The 22,488-nt window shown below is 47.5% G+C and overlaps 1 protein-coding gene across 1 annotated transcript; it reads left to right on the top strand.

The window, feature by feature from the left end:
• The first annotated feature begins 19,589 nt into the window (after positions 1–19,589).
• Positions 19,590–22,159, top strand: LOC149333515 (T-complex protein 1 subunit delta-like). The gene is made up of 4 exons (XM_089557745.1): positions 19,590–19,604; positions 19,889–20,364; positions 21,691–21,712; positions 22,028–22,159. The coding sequence occupies exons 1-4, from the start codon at positions 19,590–19,592 to the stop codon at positions 22,157–22,159; spliced, it is 645 nt and encodes a 214-aa protein (XP_089413871.1).
• Positions 22,160–22,488: the final 329 nt, after the last annotated feature.

The raw sequence follows: 22,488 nt of genomic DNA, 5'->3' as shown, positions 1-22,488 counted from the left end.
CCAATGTTGAAGCGGGGCGAGAGTGCAGACAATATTTGGAAGTGAATCCGGTATGTTTAATTATTTCGATTTTCCTCATACCGCTGAAGCAGTGGTATTATAGCGTTCTCGCTACTACTTTTGCAAAGATTAGGTTATTGACGTAGATGTTTCGATAATGAACGGGTTTTTATCACGTACGCGCATATGGATTTGGCTCTTTTGGAAGCAAGCGGTGGTTCGTTGGTTTCCACTGAAACTCTCCACGAGTGATGTCCTACATGCGCCGGTTGAACGACGCAGACATACGTTGTGTGGTTACTCTACTTTTTTCAAGTAAGATGTAAAGTAAGTAAGATGTACAGTGTCTCCAGCTCTGCGGAATTTATGAACGCAAAGCGAGCTGCGCGCCACCTCTCGTCAGCCGCCGTAAACGTTCCCAGAGAATTATCTCGCCCCCGCTGATTATGGTTTCGCGGCGCAGGCGGAGGTCCAAACCATGCTTTCCGTCATTTGTGTCAAGTTTGTGGGTGCCATACACCCGTATGAAAATGGTCTATAGACTGTCTATAAACTCCTTGTAGACTCTATTGCCTTCACAGAGATATTGATTTTTGTCTATTGTTAGTCTATAAAATTCTGTAGAGAAAAGTCTAATGAAAGTGTGCGGCCACAAATTTGTAGATTGCCCATAGGCTGAGTATAGAAATTCTATATCCTACGTACTTGTATAGGACATGTCTTTAGAAGATAGAAGGCTAACATTATAACATAGGACCTGTCTTTAGAACCAAAAGACAGAAGACTGTCTATAGACAAAAATTCACGGATAATAAATAAATGCTATAAAGAAACACTTTCAGGGGAAGCGCCCTGAAAGGAGTATGAAAACCATATTAAACAGAGTTGGTGGCCTTACACATCCACGAGGAACGCAGCTGAGAAGGAGAATTGATCCCACAGCGTCTCCACTGAGGCGTGTAACACATTTTCTGTCAAGTAGAGATTTTACAAAATTTCGTGCTCTAAGAGAGAGACGTAACATTTCAGTAGTAGTAGTAGTAGTAGAAAACTTTTATTGAGATCTTTTAAGAGATTAGCGGATTCGAAGCCTCCGTCGTCTTTCGTGGCGCCGGCGACTTGAGGCTTCTCTTCAGCAAGGTTGGGCCCCTAGTCCAGGGCTCCACTGAGTCGCGGTGCATCAGTAGTAACGTCCACGATGGCAGCTTCACTGATGTTGTCATGCGGCGCCTTTTCGTAGTCAATTAAGAACGCCTAAAGGCTGCTTCACATGCCAGCCATTGAGCGATTGAGCGGGGCGTAGAAAGGAAAATTTCAATTCGTGCGAACCTCACCGGTCACCGCCACGGCGGCAGCGTTCGCGAGCATTTTCGCTTGAAAGTGAAACAGACTTGAAGCTTTGCGCGCTACTGCCTCTTCTTTAAAGTCGCTTTTTTAACGATTTGAAGATGGTGTAAGGATCTGTTACGTTTATTTCTCTACAGCTCCATGTTCTGCCATGCTATTGCGCGGTATCAGTAAAATTTAAACAGAACGGCAAGTTAGCGGACTGGATGAGATAATGGCGCATTCTAATTCACGTACTCAAGGCCAGAAAGACTTACCGCAATCTACGCAGACGACTATGAACCACAATGCGCACACTGTCAGATAGAGGCGGGCCTATACCACATCGCTTGGGCCTTCCTAGACAACACATAAATAGTAACGAGAAAAGAGGTGGCTATTGACTGTTAGAGGAAATGCAGTCCAGCTTAGACACAAATGTTTAGCACGAGCTGACAGAAAGGGCTTGAGGAGCTACCAAATCCAATAGACTCCTGGAATAGGCGGACCAACCACCTATTTGAGCTGAAAGTAAAATGTTACTAACATCATTATCATAATCTGAAACTGTAACTGCGCTGTCACCACTATTGTGTAGACAAGGCATCACATTTATTTATTGGGTACATAGAAGTTCGGTAGGTCCAGGCAGGCTGAGGAGTACAAAATGATGTAAAGAATCAACATTTAGCACATCCAAAGTGAAAAAGAAAAATGACCTAAGAGTTACATAACCACTGATCCAAAAGCGTAAAATGGGAAACCGTACTCTGCAAAATTTTCGGGCACATATTTTATATTAACAAAATACAATACTCGTGAAAAAAGTCGTAACGCTTCGAAAAGATTGCAACCGTGAAGTCGCAGTTCGCTCTGTCGTTTCACGTCATGGGAAATTCCAAAATGTCACTCTACACTTCAATGGTGCACCGTACACTCCGGCGCAAATCACGCTGCACAACGGCACGTCGGTGAAAGACACTATATCACGCGACTGGTAGTCGTGCAGCGCAGGTAGCTCTCTTTCCCTTCCATGACACTTGCTCGCTGGAAACGCCATAAGTTTTTATCAGTGCTGAATGATCATCTTCTAAACATCTATTCCGCTTGACAGCTGGCCGTGTTTGACCTGGACAATGAAGGAGTTATACGCGGAGCAGGTAAAACGGCCGTTGTGCTGGTACTGATCACCGGGTGACCCTACTTCGGGGTCCGGCTAAACCTATCCCTTTTCCTCGCTAAAGTTGACCGCTTATAAAATGAGTGCATCTCATAATTTGGTCACCTTCGAAGAACTTTTCCTACCGTACCACTCAACACTATTTACAGCACCAAGCCCCTGTGCAAGGCAGTGTAGATCTCCCCGCTGGTCAGTAATAATGGTCTTCAGGTGAGAAATGCTTATTAAAGCCGTGTAGTTCTGCGGTGTTGGCGGTGCACACATAATACACAATGCATTCCTGCGATTTATTTGTGCCCTGCTCAACCGCAGCAAACTAAACCGTGTAGTGGTTGCTTCCACATCTCCCACATGCAGTTGCCTGATTAAAGGGGTGGTATCTCTTGCAGCTTGTGCTCTCATAGCGCGGTAGATGCAACAAAATGCTGTCCCTTCACAGCAGTGGCGAAGGTTCGGCAACGCTGGAGCATTTTATTTCGCTGCCTCTTAGTTGCCGACTCCCGTTGAGTGCCCTTTTTGGATCACGTGGTATCACTGCCTATCAAGGGATTGTGATACAACGACCATAAGGCGAGAGAAGCGCGTCGGTTCAAAATGATTACAAGCTGCAACAAGAACTTCCGCGATACAAACTCCACCGGCAGCAGAGAGAAGCAGCAAATAGTCGATGAAGAACGTCCGTAGCTCCAACCCACCTCCCACGCTGACGTCCGCTCCATTGCATGAGGATGTAGCGTCTTTCAACAGCGATCCCTCACGTACGGCCTGCATGAACTTTCTCAGGGGCCATATTGCAGCAAACTCTTTACTGATGGGAAAGCCTGAAAGGACTGTGTTAAATGGTTCCTTGAACTCCCCAATTTCAGTAACCTGATTCTTCACCTCACAAATTGGCATTCTATTAATGAGACAAACGCGATTGTTCGCTTTCGCGCACCGAAGACAATCCTCGTCAGTCGTGGTCAAAAGTCCTTCGTCCTTGTGACCTTGGTAAGCGTTACGAAGTTTATTGAACAAATTACCAGCACCTTTTGCCCCTTGATCCATATGTAAGTGGGTAATGGTCCATTTGGCTACGCAAGGCAGAACAGAATTGTCATCAAGGGCACCCTCGAGCTCCTCGAATGTGTCCAGATGGTCTCCTGGACGACTTATTGTAACCATCGATGTCAACTGGCTCCTAAGGTAAACCGAGAAGGGCATAATAAAAAGAAGCCATGTGCCGTACACGATGACTCGGGCTTTTAACTTCGTGTCCTGATGCTGTTCATTTGTAGTGGTGCCAAAAAGTGACGCTACCAGGAATAAAGCCTCTCCAGAGAAACTCGACCCACTAAGGACTATTTTGTGAATCCTTCGAGCGACTGCAGTGACTACTGCACAGCACAACAAGCACGAAATGGCGATAACGACACAAGGCGAGCTGCCGATGGCTTCTAATAAAGACAGTACGCGGGTATGATTGGCTCTCGCGTAAAATGTCTCGTAGCCGACATCCACCTCCGCTAAATTGATCACCCTTAATGCTAGATAATCTACGTCAGTCTGTGCAAGAAGCATATCAATCCTAAAAAGCGCCAGGTCCGAATATACTTTGGGTAAGGTTCCGTATTTCGTTATCGCGGTTGAAACATTTATGTGCCTCAAGAGCTTTATGAACATCGTCTGGTACTTTTCAGAGCACCAGTCACCGAATGTGCCCTTTATGCATGCAATGCGGACAATTTCACCCGAAAGACTCCTTGAACCTTTCCCCACGCTTCTAAACTTTTGTCTCCGGGGATAAGGTGCTGAGTGTGAGCACACAGATTCCCGCAGCAGTTCCTTGAAACAGGGAAGGCCACACTGATCCACTTCGCTGACATATATAGCACTGACGAAGTCACAAGCAGTGGAATTGTTCAAAAGCTCGTAAAGAGAACTCTTGTCTTCGTCTTCGACCAAAAAGATCCACTGCGTTATGATGCCGCTTTGTTGCCAGCGCTCCAAGAAACGCACCATACTCTTCAAGTGAACACCACGAAGAGACACCATAACTGTGGTTGGCTTGTTCATAACTCTGTTTCGATAAAGTAACTCTTTCAGAGCACGACCAGCGGATTTCCATAGAATGTATGGGCAAGATGTGAGCTTCAGCCACTGCAAAATGGGGGATCGCAAGTCATACGCGACAAGAACGACATCACCATCCATTGAAGTCAGGTTTTGTATATGTGCCATTAAACCTGAGGACATCATCATCGAGTGCGCGGTCGTTTTGAACACGTTGCGCTGATCTGATGGGAACAAAGTACAAACAACGAAAAACAAGATTCCAAACAGGAGAAGCCTCGATCGCATCGTGCGACTTTGCCTTCAGTAACAGACCTTTTTTTGTTAAGCAAGAGGCTTACGTTCACTAGCGGTTCCTTCCAGCCACAAGCTCTTGCCGATGCTCGGAATGCTCTCCAGCGCCGCAGTGAACGGCAACGCACGGAGATGTGCTTGACAGGAAACCAGCTACGTCTTAGCGGTGAATAGTATGCAGCATAGCAGGCGACAGCGTTCGATCAATTTTTCATTCGCCTTATTTTCATACAGGCAGAGCCCTCCGAGACACCCTGGGTTCGGCGTCTAATCGATGGGTTTTCTTGGCGCTCAGGGTGTCTGGTACAGATTTGTCGAATTGGACGCTGCTGTATTAAGACCGTCCTTACAAGAGAGTGGGACCGCAGATGCACTTTATGTAGATTGAACTCCGCTGCTTGTTTGCTGTACTTTCGCGCGATATCATGAAACTTTGAACAGGACGGCAAGTTGATGGAATGGATGAGACAATGGTGGAATCGATTTATTTTTATTTATTTTTTCTATCAAACCCTCTTTGAATGAATGAATGAATGAATGAATGAATGAATGAATGAATTTTATTTCAGCAGAATCGGGGTACATATACTTGGGGATTTTTTGTTTTTATATCTGCTGAGGTTCACGAGGCAAAAGGCGTCCATATGGCGCCTGATGGGGCCTCGTGACCTTCACGCACGCTATGCGGCGAACAGTGCCAGTATTTGCTGAAGGAGACCTTGTACATTAGAGAAATCACATCACATTCAAGCGCAGTCTTTTTCAATCCAAAACAAAAACAAAATAAACATAAGTGATAAAAGCAAAAACAGAGCATCGACAAGAAAAAGCCAACAAGACAATCAAAACAAAAGAAAGTAATATACATAAGTAATAAAAGCATAAACAGACTATCGACAAGAAAAAGCTAAGAGCACAGAACAGTTTCACACATTCTTTGGTGACGTCTCAGGTAACATCAGGTGTAAAACGTTATCAGGGTATAACTCGCCAACAACAACGATTGAAGGCCAGTCCTGGTTCTGAGTTAACATTCGATATGAGCCAGTTCATATTGGTTGCCTTTTTTGTTTTTTATTTCAGGTTTTTCTTCTGAGGTCACGATAAAATGAAAATATTATCGCGACATTTGATAATAATCTGCAACCTTTAGCAATAGTGCTTCTTTCACTTGTTTTTTAAAAGAATAGCGTGTTTTAGAATCATTTGCGATGGAATGCAGTTCTGGAAACGTGTTTAGTAATAACGGTAGCTGATAATCTATTGACTCCTCACCGTAGGTTGTTCTAGCGCGTTGTTTCACCTATTTTTCCTCTCTTAACATATGACCACAGTCTGGTCTTCTATATCTTGTAACGAAATTTTGTCCGTGTGATTTTATTTTTAAATACAGGTAGTTTGCCAGACTCTATCGGAACACATAAGTAATGGGTAATACTTTATATTTGAAAAACAAAGGGAATGCATGTTCATATCGCGATTTATTTGCTATAAATCTAATACACTTCTTTTGCAGGCCGTACAGTTTTTGTAAGTTACCCTTACCAGTGCTGCCCCAAACTAGTATGCAGTAGTATAGGCGGGAGAAAATCATTGCGTAATAGAGTTTCTGTTTAAACCAAGCTGGCAAAATAAACCTTAACCTGTCAGCTCATTTCCGTTCAAGTAGATGAGCCTGTTGTTCTGCACTGTATTTAATTGCACATAAGTAACTGGGGCCATGGTGCGCCACACTCAAGGTTCAAAACAGGCGCGATTGTTTACTAATGTTCATTTGTTCAATGTCGCGGACGCAAAGATTTAGCAATTTGTTTTTACGTTATTAGGGGAGGTTGTGCCTAATTTGCACAATTTAAGGTTTTGAAGTTTGTTGTCACCTTAAAATGAACCATGGCCAACAGCGACGAGCATTCCGTTAGACGACCGTTATGCACGCTCGTTCTTTTAGCCCCCTCCGTATCGTTCAGTTCTCCTTGTGCGCTAGTTAACTCGATGAACATTTTCTTTCGGAAGCCTTTTCGCTGCCTTCGTTGCTTCTGGACAGCCGTCACCAATACATTTCAATATACATCTGCTTGGTGGGAAGAAGTTTTTAAATACATTACAACCCCTTTAGAACTTTTCTTTTAAGATGGAAAGTGCACAAGCAATTTCTTAAGCGCAATTTTGTCCTGAGACGAAGCTAGAGGGCGGAACAAGATATATTCATCATGAATATATGACAAGTGTTTTTTCTGAGTTTGTCAGGTATTTTGCATCAAAATAAGATGTAGTTTGGGATCCCAATCTCTCCGCCTCGCTCACTTGCAGGTTTGCCTTGTTTTTCTAGAATCACGTTGTGCTTTAAATTAGGGTATGATACGGAGGCAGCATAGAATTACTCGTTATTTTCATTTCTTGACGGTCAGATTCGCTGTATTCAGTTACTTCTTCGATTCGTGGTGCCACGAAGACTGTCATTTCTCAGTTCTCGGTGCACAAATTAACGCGACCTTTATGCATTCTATTTGCTGTATTTACATGCTGTAACTGAGCATTATAGGACGTTTTCGCGAGCACGAATCATCTCTGTTGTTACCGGTGATCAAAAACATACGTACCCAGCAGACCTTAATTACATGTCCTTGCGTTTCGGCTGTTATGACATTATATATGATATCTCTTAATAAATGGGTGTACTTCATTTCTGGAATGTAGAACTGCAAATACGCCGAGCGAGTCGGTATAGATTTTTTTATGTTCATAATTAATATTTTTTCTGCAGCGATGAAAACTGCTTAACATTTGGCAGTGAAAAGTGATACGCACTTAAGCAATTTGACTATTTTATCCACTTCATCTTGTATAACAGCACTTCAGGTGCCAAGATCTGCATTAGATCCATCTGTGTGAGTAGCTCTGTTGTTCTCGTATGTTTCATTTAGGGCAAAGAGTTCTTGAAGGACACATTCTAGTCTAGTTTGCTTGCTGTTGAAGTGTGTTAGATTAATGTTGCATACAGCATAGAAACTCTACCAAGGTTGTAATGGAGCGGGACTCCCGGCAATATCTGAAAGTGCTTCCGTTATACTTCATTCTTGCGATTTTTTCTCTAACCGCAGAAGCAGTGGCCTGAACACTCTGGGTATATTGTTAAATAGCGTTCTCGGTGCTGTTTTTGCAAAGATAAGGTTATTGACATAGATGTTAAGGTAATGAACGGATTTTGATCATGCACGTGCATATGGATTTGGTTCTTTTGGAAGAAAGCGGTGGTTCGTTTGTTTCCACTTAAACTCTCCACGAGTGATGTCCTACATGCGCCGGCTGAAAGACGCAGACTTGAGTTGTGTGTTTACTCTAGTCCCTTCAAGTAAGATGGCCTGGCAGAAACATAGGCTATGCGGACGTAATCTAAATAAGAGCGCACTGCAGAGCTATCGATATGCAAAAGAGAAGTTCTATCGGAACCCCGACGTTTCCTTGAATGCACTTGGAGGATATTGTAGGTTCGAGAAGCTTTCTTCTTTAAGTCCTTTAAGCTTGATAAGAATGTGAGCTTTTTGTCGAAAACAATGCCTAAAAGTTAGTGTTCTTGTTTAACTAGTAGCGATGCTTGATATAGAGTCAGAGTGGCGTCGGTCGCCAAGACCCATGTGAGTGAGCACAGGACATGTTCAGTTTCCTGTGGAGGAAACCTCAGAAGCAGGCAGTTTTAGTCATCTGTACTTATCTCTCGAACGTTGATAAGCTGAGAGATGTGCGCCAGCCTTTCCGGAGGAAGGCACACTGCTTGCTGGGTACTTCCCACAACAACAAATGAAAAATAAACAAGAACAAAACGGAGATAGGGAGGCGGTTTTCGCGCCTGCCTGGATACGGCCGAGATGTTCGGCCGCGGCTTACACGTCAAGCGTCGAATCCCCGATGTTATAGGCGGCGGCTGATCACCACCGACACAAGGCTGCAGTTTCTCGCCGATGCTCTCCTCATGGGAGCGTTTCCCAGCTGGAAGACTGGTAGCTTCCTGGCTGACGTCCATGGCATCGGTGCTGATAGCCTTCATACTCTCGGGAGATTCGGCCGCGGCTTTCGTCGCGTCTTCTGCCTCATCATCACTTCCTTGCTTCGGTTCAGGGCCCACATCTTCACTAGGCTTTACAGGCTAGTGAAGATGTGGGCTTTGAAGATGTGAAGATGTGGGCTAGGCTTTATCAAAAGGCCGTGATCCTTGACTGCCTGACGCATATAAGTTTTCTCGAACACAGCGTTTTCAAATTTTCATTTTGTAGCAGATACGCTCAATTACTTTTATTTCTGTCCCTGAGTAATTGTAACAGAGCACATTATAACTGCTTTAACCTTTTTTTCACGCATGAAAAAGATGTAGCCCAAAAGTTGCCACATAGCCAAAACGAAATTTCTGACGCCAACTCGGATAAAAAGTAGCCCAATTTGGCTATTAATAGCCCAATCTGGCAACCCTGTCTGCATCCTGTGTCCGTGCACTAGCGTGGCCGGAAGCAGAATTCCCCTTGTTGTGATTGTACTTCTGGCCACGTGGGCCCGATCGAGCAGAAACCGTCAACAGTCGACAAGGCCGACAACCTCGCAACGGCGGCGGTGCGGTGTAGTGCTTGTGATGCCCCCCTCCTAGCCTAAGTGGATTAGTGCAGCGCACTTCCTTGAGCGGAGGTGACCACGGCAGCAGCGGCGAAGGCCGAAGATGCAAAGTGGGCTTACGGGGTCATTGACAGTGGCAAATAGCAGCTGAAGCGGCGGCGACGTAGCGGCGCCAGTCAGGTCTAGTGTATACTCTCGGGTCGCCGAAGGACGGAGGGGTGCTACTGACAGTCAAGCTGGCTGTTAATTGAAGACGGCTGTGTCCTCGACAGATGTCTCGTGTTCTGGACATCCGGCGGGGAAGCACGTTCGTTCACCTGCTGGTAGACTGCGGGATATTCATTTCCAGCCGTGTTGGATTAGTCAGCATCTACCCCTTCCCGTCGACCGAGCTGCGAGAGAGCGGAACAGTCCGCACCGCCCCTGCCGCGGGTGGTAGCCCCAGCGTCCACTTCGGTCCATCCGACCGGACAGTGCTCTTCGAACTTTATTTCCCAGTCAGAGGGCTGGGGAATCCGAACCCTCTTTAACTCGGTTGTGAGTGTCGGCGAGAGAGTAGCCTGCTGGCTTCCGTCGACTCCGGTTGGCGAATAAGTTCCCTTCCACTGAGAGTCATTCTCAGTCGCTCTTTATAAATAATGTAAATACTGTATAAAGTTTTCGTTGCCTTCCTCTTAACCAAGTCTGCCATCCTCCTTGGCCCATCACCGGTCAGGCCATGCTACCCGGGTCAGAAAACCCTACACCTGACTGCGGTGATCAATCCCTGACATATAAAAGCATTTTGCTAGGTGATAAAAGATTTCCTCCTTTCCAGGCGTGACGTCAGACAGGCTAGCGCAGCGCCCCCTGTGACCGCCTAAGCCGGCTTTGACGCTTCTTCTATGCGTGACGCTTTTCATGTTGTAGGCGGCCTTCACGTGGTCATAACTCGTGGTCCTGGGAAAATAAACATGGTAAGCCGAAACCCCTTACAGGTTTTAGAGCGGAACTATAAGTGGCTAGTTCCTGGTGCGAGCGTCTGCGTATAGCGCTGGGGAAACTCGCGGTTAACGTGACCTGGCCTTCAGCCCCAACGTGGAGGCGTCCGAGCATACCCCACGCCCGACTTAGTGGAGACTGCTATGTTTTGTGACGTTCAAACGCAGTTATGAGAAAGCGTAATCGTAGAGGCATTTTCTGTTCGGCACGGAGCAAGATTGAATTTGGGCTTCTTTCCACTCTGGTTTGAAGCGCCTCGGGGTGGTCGAGGCCGGAGGCGACATTTTAAGCGGGAAGGCGAAAGATCGACGAATCAATGCCCTGCTTGCATACTTTTACACTTCCGTACGTAGTCGAAAGCGACAGGCGGAAAATCGATTTCAGGACGCGTGGGAATTGGGCAAGAACGTGGATTAACAAGGTAAAAAGTGTTGCTGGTCAGTTCCTGATCTTGTAGCGAAAAAGTGCGTTTAAAGCAGAGAGACGGTGGAAAAAACGTCGTGTGCCCACACGTCTTTGTCTCGTGTAAGCGCGGTTTTTTTGCCACAAAAATGCGCTATTTATTTTCCAAACATTTTGTATATATCATTGCCAGAATGGCACCCTTAACACGATGTCACCCATCGTACATTGCCAGCGTTTCTTTTTTCCTCCACGTGCGAACTTCCGCTATGTGTTCACTTTTGGAAGCAAAAAAAAGAGAAGGTCCTGATCAACTACTGCCTTTCTTTTTCTCCAAGAGAGGCGCTGCAATGACTGGTGCTGTTCCGCCTGCCATACTACTTCTTTGAGCGGCGCATTAGGTAGGCCTCGGCTCGCAGTCAATGCCAGGCTGGAGGATATAGCTGACACGTTCCTTCCTTAAGTCAGCAGCTGTATAGATAAAAATAAAATGAACTTGGGTTTGAGAAGCGCAAAATGAAACAAATGTGTACTGACCAGGCACAGAAAGTTGGCGCAGAACTGAAGTCATGCATTTAAACACTGCGGCTTTACCGCATAGACCCTTGGAAAGAGGGGCGGTGAAGAGAAAAGACTCCCTGCTCCCTCTGCCTGCAATTGCTTGAACAAATTTCAAGTTCATGCTTCGCAGTCATTGCTTCATTATGGCACGCATTTCGCATAATTGCCAATTTACCATAGGAATACAGAAAAAACATTTAGTGTTCGCCTGCTCTTAGCCTCACTACATGTATTGCCAAGAAAACGGTTCGGATAAGACGGAGACCTCCGCGAGAACGTATAGTTACTGTTAAATTATAACAAAATTTTCGAAAAAGCCTTAAGCAAAGCTTGAATCTCAACATCTGGTCGCAGGGCTACGTTATACTGACGTGACACGCGCGGTGAAGTCCTACAGTGCGTACTGAGTAATTCCTGACTATCGCTACCAACATATATATGCTTTGCCGAAATCAGACCTGTGAAATTGGATGCGGCACACTCAGCATGTTCCGCAAATGGGGAACAAGCACCCTTGTCATGCCATGAAGCTCTTTTTTCGCCGTCATCCACTCGGCAATGAATGGGGAAGGGAAAAAAGAAAAATAATAAATAACGCTTTCGACAATTACAAATAAAAGAAACAATAGGGAGACACGGGAAAAATGAAGCGGGGCCCGATGGCCAGGATTCTGGTTCATGCGCCCCTAGTTCACAAATCCTCCAGCACGCGCCGCATGAAGTTGAGCTCCTTCTTCTCCTCTTACATTCCTCTTTCCTGGTTTGGGAGAGAGATGCCTTCACCTTCCCCCATTGTCGACTTAGTGGGCACTCCATTCGCGTGAACCCAGCTTTTCGGGGCCCCGGCTGAGATTCTCTTTATTCCTTTGTCACCCAGCGTGTTCAAGGCGGGCTGATTGTGTGGCTCCCCTACTCGCTCCCTTCTTTGCTGGGGTGAAAGAAAAGAAGCCGGACCATGGTTAGTGCAGTGTACGCACGCTATCTTCGTCGAACATTTGTGTGTGGTTTAGCACTGGTAACTACGAAATATTTTTCGAAAGCAAGTTTTTGCATGTGGACAACAACGCCGCGTACCTGTTTCCTTTCCTTTCGTGACTTGGGCACAGAAGGAAGTTGTTGAAGACGATGAGCCGGAAAGCACAGCGTGAGAGTGTGTTGCACTTTAGCATCAGGCGTGATCGGCTTCAGCGAGAGCATAGTGTTCTCGTGTACAGGCCAGCGAGGCTGATCTGTTTGCACCGCCGCGGGTTGCAAACTCAGTCGCGGCAATATTGCTTTTGTTTGTTTGTTCATTTATTTACATAACTACGTTACAGCGCTGCTATGTCGCTGCGGATGCTATGTTGCAGTTGCTATGTTGTTGGCCCAAATTTACATTTACAGCAAGATCTTGCTCGGGATTTACACACCGGAACAGTGCTTTCGTACTAATAATGAAGTCTGCATACGAGACGAGAAATACCGAAAAGTTACAAAAGATGTTCAGAACTTCGAGACAAGGAGAATGCCAAAGCGGCTGACAAAGGCAAGCTTGTTGCTGCGATAACCAGACAGTGGCGCCCTAAAAGCCCGGCAGTTGCGCAGTTGCTCTCATTAACACAATCGTCAACTTCTCTAAAGTATGAAGAACAAGGTAAATGCGCATACACAACCCGAGAGAAATTGTATCACTAAAAAATAAGAGCCTGGGCAGCCGTGAGGTGAACAGTGAATCAAACAAAAAATGGAACCTAAAAACTTAAGAACCACGCAAACAGATTGCTTTGAGTCGTGGGAATCTGAGATAGTCTAAACGCACAGTTTTGTCCCTAATTGCGTTCAGCACATGTTCTACGTAGTACGAATGATTTTTATATTTACGAAATTATTTCCATATCAGTTAATTTGATTTTTCGGTGAGGAAATAATTTCTGCAGAACAATGTCATGTCGACTAATCAGAAACACATGTCGTAAGCTTAAAGCCCAGTTGCAGCGTGAACACCTCAATGTACTTACATGAAGTAGTGCGGACAGCAGGCACGTAGGCAGGAATATTTTTCGAGAGTGGCCCGGGGTAAATTTCTAGCTAATGGGGGGGGGGGGGGGGGGAGAGAGAGCTTCGATAGGTGCCTTGTGGGCAGTTAAAAATATAATACTGCCCTGCCGCACCGCCTAAAGTACAACGAGCTTGGCTCTAGACGCCGAGGAAGGACTGATTACCTATAGCAGGACAGATATTACCACATGCTATACCCGCCACGCAGAACTGTTATTGAACAAACTAGCGGCCGCATAAGCATTAGTGAAAACAAGGCATTGTGGATTTGTTTTCACTTTTTTTTTCTTTTTGCTCGAAGCGGCTGCAGTCATATGGGTCCGTAAGTGCAGGCTGATCTCGTATGGTGACCGGATACATGCAGCAGGACATGCAGCCAATTTAAGGTAATTCACATCTACGCATAACCTCAGTCACCTTGTTCTTTTCATTTTTCTGAAACGGAGAAACACAATATACATCGCGCCCGTTTCCTGCATCCGTGCAGTATTATGGGGATAGCTCTACTGAAACGTATATCCATTTTCATGAGATTTGCCGTCGCATATATGATATAGTTTGATGCGCTTACATAGGAATTGTGCTTGCATTCACGCAACTTTTTGTTGCCAATCTTCGCTTCCTTTTGTTCGCTTTGCAAACACACACACACACGCACACACACACACACCTAACATCTGATATAGGCCTAAGAGCTGGACCACCGATAGGCCTCCACCAGCGCTGGTGGAGCCTTACCAGCGGTTAGCAGGGGTTGGATCGGCACAGGACGTGATGCTTTTCAAGTGCAGGCGTCTGTCTTGTTATAGTGTAAATAAGAAATTCGAGAACGCAACACGCAACCAGATCCTCCGGCTGTGTCGCTTTGGTCATCTACAAACGATCTGTATAGAAATGGATAGCTTGCTCCATACGACTGGTTTCTTGACACACAGGCTGAGGACACGTGGTTTCCGAAGCTTTCACTAATTACGTGGCTGCACAAAAGTCTCGCCTGTTCATAAAGGTTGTGTAATGGATTGTTTACGAAGTAAAGGCTCTAAAGCGGAGCCTTTTCTTGTACCGTCTTCTTCATGAAGTCAACAGACGAGAAGCACTGCCGCACGATGATGCGTTTCCATCGGGCGGCCGGAGAACACCTTGCCGTTGCCTCCGCATGGCGGTGGAACAACAGCGACCTGATGCGACCGAATTTTTTTTTATCCAGTGGTGAGCCTTTCAATCTTAATGTTCGCTGAGGTTCGTCTGTATGTCTGGAGTTTCCTTGACCTGAAATAAAATTAACTAAAAGGACATACCTTTCGGCCGCGAGTGGGCTTTCAATCCGGACGGCGCGATTAGATTAGTTTTGCTGGTCACTGCATCAGACCACTACATAATCGCCTTTGTTCTATGTACAAACCATGAGGAAAACAGTGACAGATCGACATGACACGTAATACGATACACCTCAGCAGCACATCACTCGCTCTTACATCGCCGCAGCAGAATATCCCGTGTCCTAAACTACCAGTCTCTCGCGCTGTGCTTTGGGTATCTTCTGCATCAACTTAGAGCCGTGCGCAGTGGATCCGAATATCGAAACCGCCGTGCTAACACACCTAATTCGCATTTGCCGTAGCCACGCCAAATCGACCAAAATTTGTTTTTGTGCCACTCTTTGTGCCTTGCACTGCGCTCTTCACAAAGCTGGTGGCAGTCCTGCGTAACCAGGACGTCAAAGAATGCAACTAATTCGCTCCAAAAACTCTGATATAATTTTTCAGAAATCTTTCAGCGCTTCAGGACTGACCCTTCGCCAGGAGTGGCACATTAGCCGCTGTGAGGGTTTTATTTTTTTTTATGTGGGCCGGCAAGGATGCGTTGATGCATGAGACCATGCATGGCAGACGCGCCAGCTTTGTCGTTCTTCAGCGTAGGAAGTAAAAAAACAGCGCGCTATAGAAGAAACCTCAGCCTGCGGTCGACGGCTCGAGGAAAAGTAAAAATGGCTGAGGCTTAGCTAAGGTTAAGCCTAGTCAGATGCGAAGCATATTGATGGCTAGGCTTGGTAATACATGGCTTTCCTTGGTTGAATACTTGGTCATTTTAATACAACCACTAGAAGCCTTCGTCGTGGGGGAAGACAACGGCATGGCTACAGCGGAACGCCGACTCACCCCGAGACGCGCGTTGGGTGAGCGCCGGGATTGCCACGGAAGCCGCGTCGGCCTGCCCGGTGGAGCGAGCGTTTCACCTATACCGAGTGTGAACGCGCGTTCGAAATGCGCGGGAGTGTGACGTCACCATACCACGTGATTCACACGGCGTGCAACCGCAGCGACGGCACAAGTTGGAGCCCCGTCTCTCATCTGTCGTGACGTCATTGTGTTACGCGGTGTGATGTCACCATACCACGTGGTCTGCACGGCGTGCAACCGCAGCGACGGCACGAGTTGGAGCCCCGTCTCTCATCTGTCGTGACGTCATTGTGTCACGTGGTGTTCACGGCGTGTAACCGTCACGAAGGGCTTGGGTTACCTATTGTAATATGCTTCGCATAAAAGGGATAGAGAGAAAGGCGCACGCAGTGGTAGCTGGAGACAGCACCCTCTCCCTACTGCCGCATGATCTCTCCTCCCCCTTACCCCTGCAACCGGTCACCCACGTAACTCTTGAAAATAACGCCCATTTCTCCCTGTGGCCCCGCTCACACCCTTCTTCGCGCTTAATACCATCGCCCCTCCCTATTCGTCGTCCATTGAATTCCGCGAATCTTGTGTCGCGTTGTCATAGCCTTTTTGAGAGGAACTTTGTCGAAGAGTTGTGTCGGAAGGGTACTGTGAAATTCAAGCAAGTTTAGGTTGAAAGCGATTGCCAATTCTTATTTATTTTAAAATCAGCGACAGCAGTGCTTCGCACATGCGGTTCGCGGGCGGTTGGGTTGTTCGATTCCCAGTGCCACCGGGTACCTATCGGTTTCCAATGCATACAAATTTTCTCGTGGTTTCTCTTAGGTGAATTGATTCGAAAAAAGTCTTTCACCTAACCTTATGTAGAAGAAAACACTGTTCCATGGCGCTCTTTGGTGAAAGGCTGCCCTTGTACCATCAAAACTCGTCAACAAAAGAAAACATCCTTATAGAAAAATACGGAACGAAAACAATTCTACGCGTAGGCTAAGTACACGCCAGGAGCAAAAACGCGTATGCAATCCGTGCGTAAAAGGCGTCAGCAAAACCTTGGCCAGCATTCTCGAAAAGGAAGCGGTGGAAACTGGGTTCCAGCCGGATACCATTATCAGGCGCCTCCTCCACTGTCCCAAAGACTCGTCGTCCTACAGAAAAGATGCAACTTGTGGTACGCAAAAACCCTGCTCACAATATGATGGCTTGCTTGAAAGCTGCCGAGAACGGTCGCTCATGTTCCGTACACATGATTCGTCACCTGACTGGGTGAAGCGATAGCGCGGTAGGGCTGCGTGTTTATCTTTACATCTGTCTTATCTGGTAATCTTTTCCGCAACTCTAACGGAAAAAAAATCGAGTTGAATAGGACTCAACTAGCGCGATGCCCGCATTTGAATACTTGCGGCGTCCGAGCTTATCGATAACGTCACCGCCAGCTGACATCGAGAGGCGGTGGAGCGGGCGCGGCTTCGGTGCTTATCTGTTTTTCCGGCCAGCGTCCGCTGCGGCGGACGCGGTTGTTGCGTTGTGTGATGCGCGTCTTTTTTCTTTTCTTTCTTTCCTCTTATCTTTGAACTCTCCTCTATCTGCACGTGGCAGCGGTGGTGACTCTGCTCGAGCCAGTCGGCAGGCCCATGCACTTTCCTTTTCATCCTTCGCTCAGTCGCTACAACAACAACAACAGTAAACTGAGGTTTCTTGTTTTGAAGCTTAGACGACTGATGGCTGTGCTCTTCCTTCTTTGCGTCTGCCTCGACACGGTGGCAGCGACGCTGCTTATGGCAGCCTTAGTGCGGAGGCTCGGAGACGGCCAGAACGCAGGATCTTCCGCAAGAGCGCGTCGCCCTCACCATTATTTTGTTTGTAGCTGGGTGCGCACCCTGACCTGGTTGTGATTTTCGTATTGACTGACCCTCGAGCGTTGAAAGCGCGATAAAAAAAAGCCATCTACGCGGCAATACTCTGAACTGAAACCACAAAGCAAGCGGACAAGCATCCCAGAAACACTATTCGCGCGAGACGAATACTTCGATTACCGAGAATTCGGTTCGAAGGGAATATTGAATACCGTGCTATTTGATTGAATATTCGAAATTATCGAATATTCGCACACCCCTAGCGGCGATGCGTGGCCCGCATATCGTTGATGCGTGGCCGCCGCGATCTGCTTTGGCGGCGGCGCGCGCCGTTGCTCCGGCCGTCCCATTCGGCGCCTCGGCCAGCAGAATAGTGTAATGCTGCTAGTTCCCTAAAACGCCGCGAGGTGGCCGTCTTAGCCTAAGCATCGAGCGGCGCTCGTCCGGCCGGCACTGCCTGCACTTTCAGCCGCTGCACCAGCTTTGTTGGCGCGCTTCGACACTGAATGACTAGGCATATGCAGGCAGTTTTTTTCTGACTCGTTCCTGAGGTGACAATGAAGTTGAGGTACATTGTTAAACAGTTGCGAATGTCTTCTCCATGCAGCTTTTGTGGTAATTTAAGAGTTCATGGGGGCAACACATGCTTTCACCTTGCGACATGTCGTCTAAATTGCTTGCCATCGCGCTGAGTTTTTTTCTTCACATCCTTGAAAGTGATGCCCACTCGTTCACCTACTCCACCCATGAAGTGCAACCAAAAAGCGACCACTTTGCTTTATGTCAAAGCTATAATAACTGAGTGGCAACAATGCCATGATTTGAAAATTTTGCAGTACATTGCAGAAAGTCTAGGTAGGGATCATGGTCGGGATACTTATATGGGCATTTTCTATCTCACTGCAGCGGCCGCCATCAGGTATCACAAATGCCAGCATTGCTTACATAGCAGGGTTCGTGGCGAGAGCTCTTGAAGAATGTAGAAGGTGCAGCTCCTGGCCTGCCCTTTACCAATCGGATGGGTCTAGTCCGTTGCTGACTCATTAGCCTACAGTCCAGGGGGGGAGGGGGGGGGATTAACCTACCCAAAATCAGAGTTCGTCAGTGTTCTGGTGGCCACTAAGAAGGCTTGATATTGCCCCGCCGCATATAAAAATAAGCAACGTGCGGCAGCAGCTGGCTGCAGCTATTACTTTCGAGGGTCTGGCAGTGCTCCCTTTTTGTTGGCAAAGCAAGGGAGGACCACGCCGCAAACACAGTATCTGTGGTGTCACAGACTTTAGGGCAGCATATACCGCAAAAAAAAGCTCGCCAGCCAGCCGCTCCACAGGAAAGGGCTCCGTGTTTAGAATGAACACTATGCGAGAAACATTATAGATCTGGTTTAATCTGCGTAATTAAATCAATCAGGCTATATGCGCCAAAAAACCTTATGCACTGCAGGCTGTTGGGCACGGCCCTGCCCAACATTCGACAGGGAAAAAGGAACTGACTGATATCTACAAGCGCCGAAAGCAAACGTTTATTGGATGCATTAAAGTTCAAATGAAATACCATTGCTGCACAGGAAAACCGACAGAACGCTAATCTCTCTATATAATTTAAGGCTCTAAACTAACGTTTACGTGGACAGCACAATTAAAATTGACCGCTGTGCTCAAATGTAAATTAATTCATGTTTGGTGCCATATACAACTGCACAAATAAAAAAAAAACGCTCTTATGACGATCTGCTTTATCTCGGTCCTAAGTCTGCTTCCGAATTTAGGAAGATATTATACCAGTAAGCTATCTTGTCCTTTGCCGGCGCTCCTGTGCGGTAATTTTCTAGCGCGCATCGCACACAGGCCTGCGACAGCTGCGTTTTCGCGGTTTACGCACGACGGCCTCAGGGAAAGCGCGCATGGGGTAAGCGCGCCACCGTGCGGCGAGAGGAGCGGTCACACCGCTCTCTCAAATTACGCTCTCTCCGTGCGAATGGGATGGCCGGAGCAAAAGCGCGCTTCGATCGCGGAGGCCACGGTTGATGTCTGATGATGTTGGGTAAGATGGATGATGACGGGTGATGATGGGTATAATGGGTGATGATGGTGGGCATGATGGGTACAGTCGGTGATGATGATGGGTAAGATGGATTTTAAGAAAGTAAGTGTATCACTCAAGAGAGCACGTTCTTGGGTGAGTTGGTCGTACATACTTAAAGAAGGGAATTGCGCTAAAAAGACACGGACGAGAAAGTGCGCCTGTCCATGTCCTTTCTCGTCCGTGTCTTTTTTTAGAGCAATTCCCTTCTTTAAGTGTGTCACTGGGTGGCACAGGGTCAAGTGGGCACATGAGATTTGGAAGTTTGCGGGCGTAAGGTGCCGGCAGCTGACGGGGCTGGCTGGATGGATATGGGAGAGGCCTTTTGTCCTTGCCTGCCCCTGCAGATGGACCACCAGGTGATAGTGAGCGACTGTGCGGCCATGGACCGGGTGCTGCGTGAGGAGCGGGCCTACATCCTCAACATCATCAAGCAGATCAAGAAGACCGGCTGCAACGTGCTGCTGGTGCAGAAGTCGATCCTGCGGGACGCCCTGAGCGACCTGACCCTGCACTTCCTGGCCAAGATGAAGCTGCTGGTGGTCAAGGACATCGAGCGGGAGGACATTGAGTTTGTGTGCCGCAGCGTGGGCTGCCGGCCCATCGCCTCCCTGGACCACTTCACGGCGGACGCCCTCGGGTCGGCCGAGCTGGTCGAGGAGGTCACCACGGGCAGCACCAAGTTTGTGCGGGTGACGGGCGTGGCCAACCCCGGCCGCACCGTCTCCATCCTGGTGCGCGGCTCCAACAAGCTGGTGCTGGAGGAGGCCGAGCGGTCCCTGCACGACGCCCTCTGCGTCGTGCGCTGCCTCATCAAGCGCAGGCAAGTGTTGGGGCAACAGCTTTTTTTCTTGTTTGGTGAGGGCTGCACAAGTGGAAGACAGTTTGAAGGACATCTGGCACCCTAGGGTGTGTGGCAGAGTAGCTAAATGCAGGAAAACCTCGTTGATTCTTTCCCATTTCTTATGGTCCTTGGTTGGCAGCTTTGTAACAGCCATGCGCTGTAAACAGTCATGGGTGAAGTCACGGTGTACACGAATGACAATATTCCGTCAAATGAAAACTTGTACAGCTGAGCCCTTCACTACGGCGTCCCTCATAGCATCAGTCGCTTTGGGTCGCTGAAGCCCCGTAAGCCTGAGCCTAGCAGTTGCTGTAAAACTAAGTTATGCAGTAAAATTCAGTAATGAAACTGTTTTGTCTAACAAACCAGCAGCCTTGTTTTCAGACTTGTTTATATTAATCCTCGACGCTATTGAGGCTGTGCTTGTGGACAGCATGGTGTGTACGAAGCCTGAGCGAAGTGATTGTTCTGGACATAGTTTGAGGCAAGCATCTTCTGCAGCTAACGTCAGTAAACACCCAGCCAGGCTTTAAAGTGGCACAAAATTCACCTTTGTAGCAAAGGCATCACTTGCAGTATTACAGAGTAATGAGCATTGCTCAGCGGTGGTGGTCACACTGCCACGGTGGCTCAGTGGTTATGGTGCTCGGCTGCTTACCCGAGAGACAACAGGTTCAATCCCGGCCGCGGCGGTTGAATTTCGATGGAGGAGAAGTTCTAGAGGCCCGTGTACTGTGCGATGTCAGTGCACGTCAAAGAACCCCAGGTGGTCTAAATTTCTGGAGCCCTCAACTGCTGCTCGTGCACGTGACTGCCCTGCCCGCCATATGCACGTGATGACCCCTTGCCATTTTGCCTTAGGACACTTCTGAGTCTCCACGGTGATCTGCTCTGCAAACTTCTGACGCTTGTGTGCTGGGGTTGGTCCAAGGTTGCACTTGCAGCAGGAACTATATCTTGTGCTGCAACCATGTGTGCATAAAACTAGTGTGCCACAATAGTGCAATTCAGTGTAGAGGTTAGTCTCACATGGGATTGTCACTGTCATCAACTTTAGCCGGGGCTACCCTGAAGACAACTTCATTTTGGATACCTGTACATGAGTCTGTTAGTAGTATTGCAATTTTGCCTTTGGACCCTTCTGACTCTTCAAACATAAAAAACCGGTATCGTGTACTGGTGTATTGTTACCAACTGTTATTTTTTTTAAAGTTGTATCCTACTGTACGTGTAGTATTAGAACTATCAGCGGACTTAAAAGGACCCTGAGATGGTTTCAATGGGCATATTCTTGGGCTTGCCCAGATTGCCCACTAACATTGTCGGGGTGGGGGACGCGGCGATATGTAACTTTAGGTAGCGAGCTATTGCTAGAGATTTCTAAAAATATTAATAAATTATAGGGTGCACGCCGAGCTTTTACATTTGACTCGAATCCCCGCAAAGACCACCTCTACAGATCCGTTGCTCTAGAGTATACCCTTCTAAATCGTTTCACGGTCCCTTTAAGTAGCCTACTTTAGATACTAAATTGTCACAAGAACTCTTCCGCACTCAGGACTAAGAGTAATAACAGCAGAGGTTTGCTTCGGTGTTGAAACAGCCGAGTCTGGACTGACAGGGGGAGTGTGTGTCAATGCAGGGCTCGGTGACCAACATCCTGGAGGAGAACGTGGTGCAGCCGCTGCTGGTCTCGACGAGTGCCATCACGCTGGCAGCCGAGACTGTGCGTAGCATCCTCAAGATCGACGACATAGTCCAGACTGTGCGCTGAACTCTGCCGCCAGGAGGCAGCAGCTGGGCTGTGCCTTCTCTCTCTCTCTCCCCCAACTCCTTTCACTGCAGCCAAAAAGACACGCCCAGCTCCACCGGTGGGCCCCAATAAATGTGCTTTCAGAACAAGCTATATGTGGCTCTGCTCCGTTGCTCTTTCACCAGGGGCTTCGATGCCTGCAGGTGGCACACGTGTGCTGCACGAGTTCGCCAGCAAGAAATGTGCTTCTGCGGTGCACTGCATGATATATCCTGCAAGCTATACTTATGTCAGTAGAAATATTCATTTTAGTGCAGAAAAGACTGTCTAGCCTAGACCACTGGGTTATT

This window comes from Amblyomma mixtum, chromosome 8, assembly GCF_055824585.1.
Source record: "Amblyomma mixtum isolate Tamu chromosome 8, ASM5582458v1, whole genome shotgun sequence".
NCBI classification, from domain to species: domain Eukaryota; kingdom Metazoa; phylum Arthropoda; class Arachnida; order Ixodida; family Ixodidae; genus Amblyomma; species Amblyomma mixtum.
The sequence above is the reverse complement of the archived record's forward strand: the minus strand, read 5'-3'. Positions and strand labels throughout refer to the sequence as shown.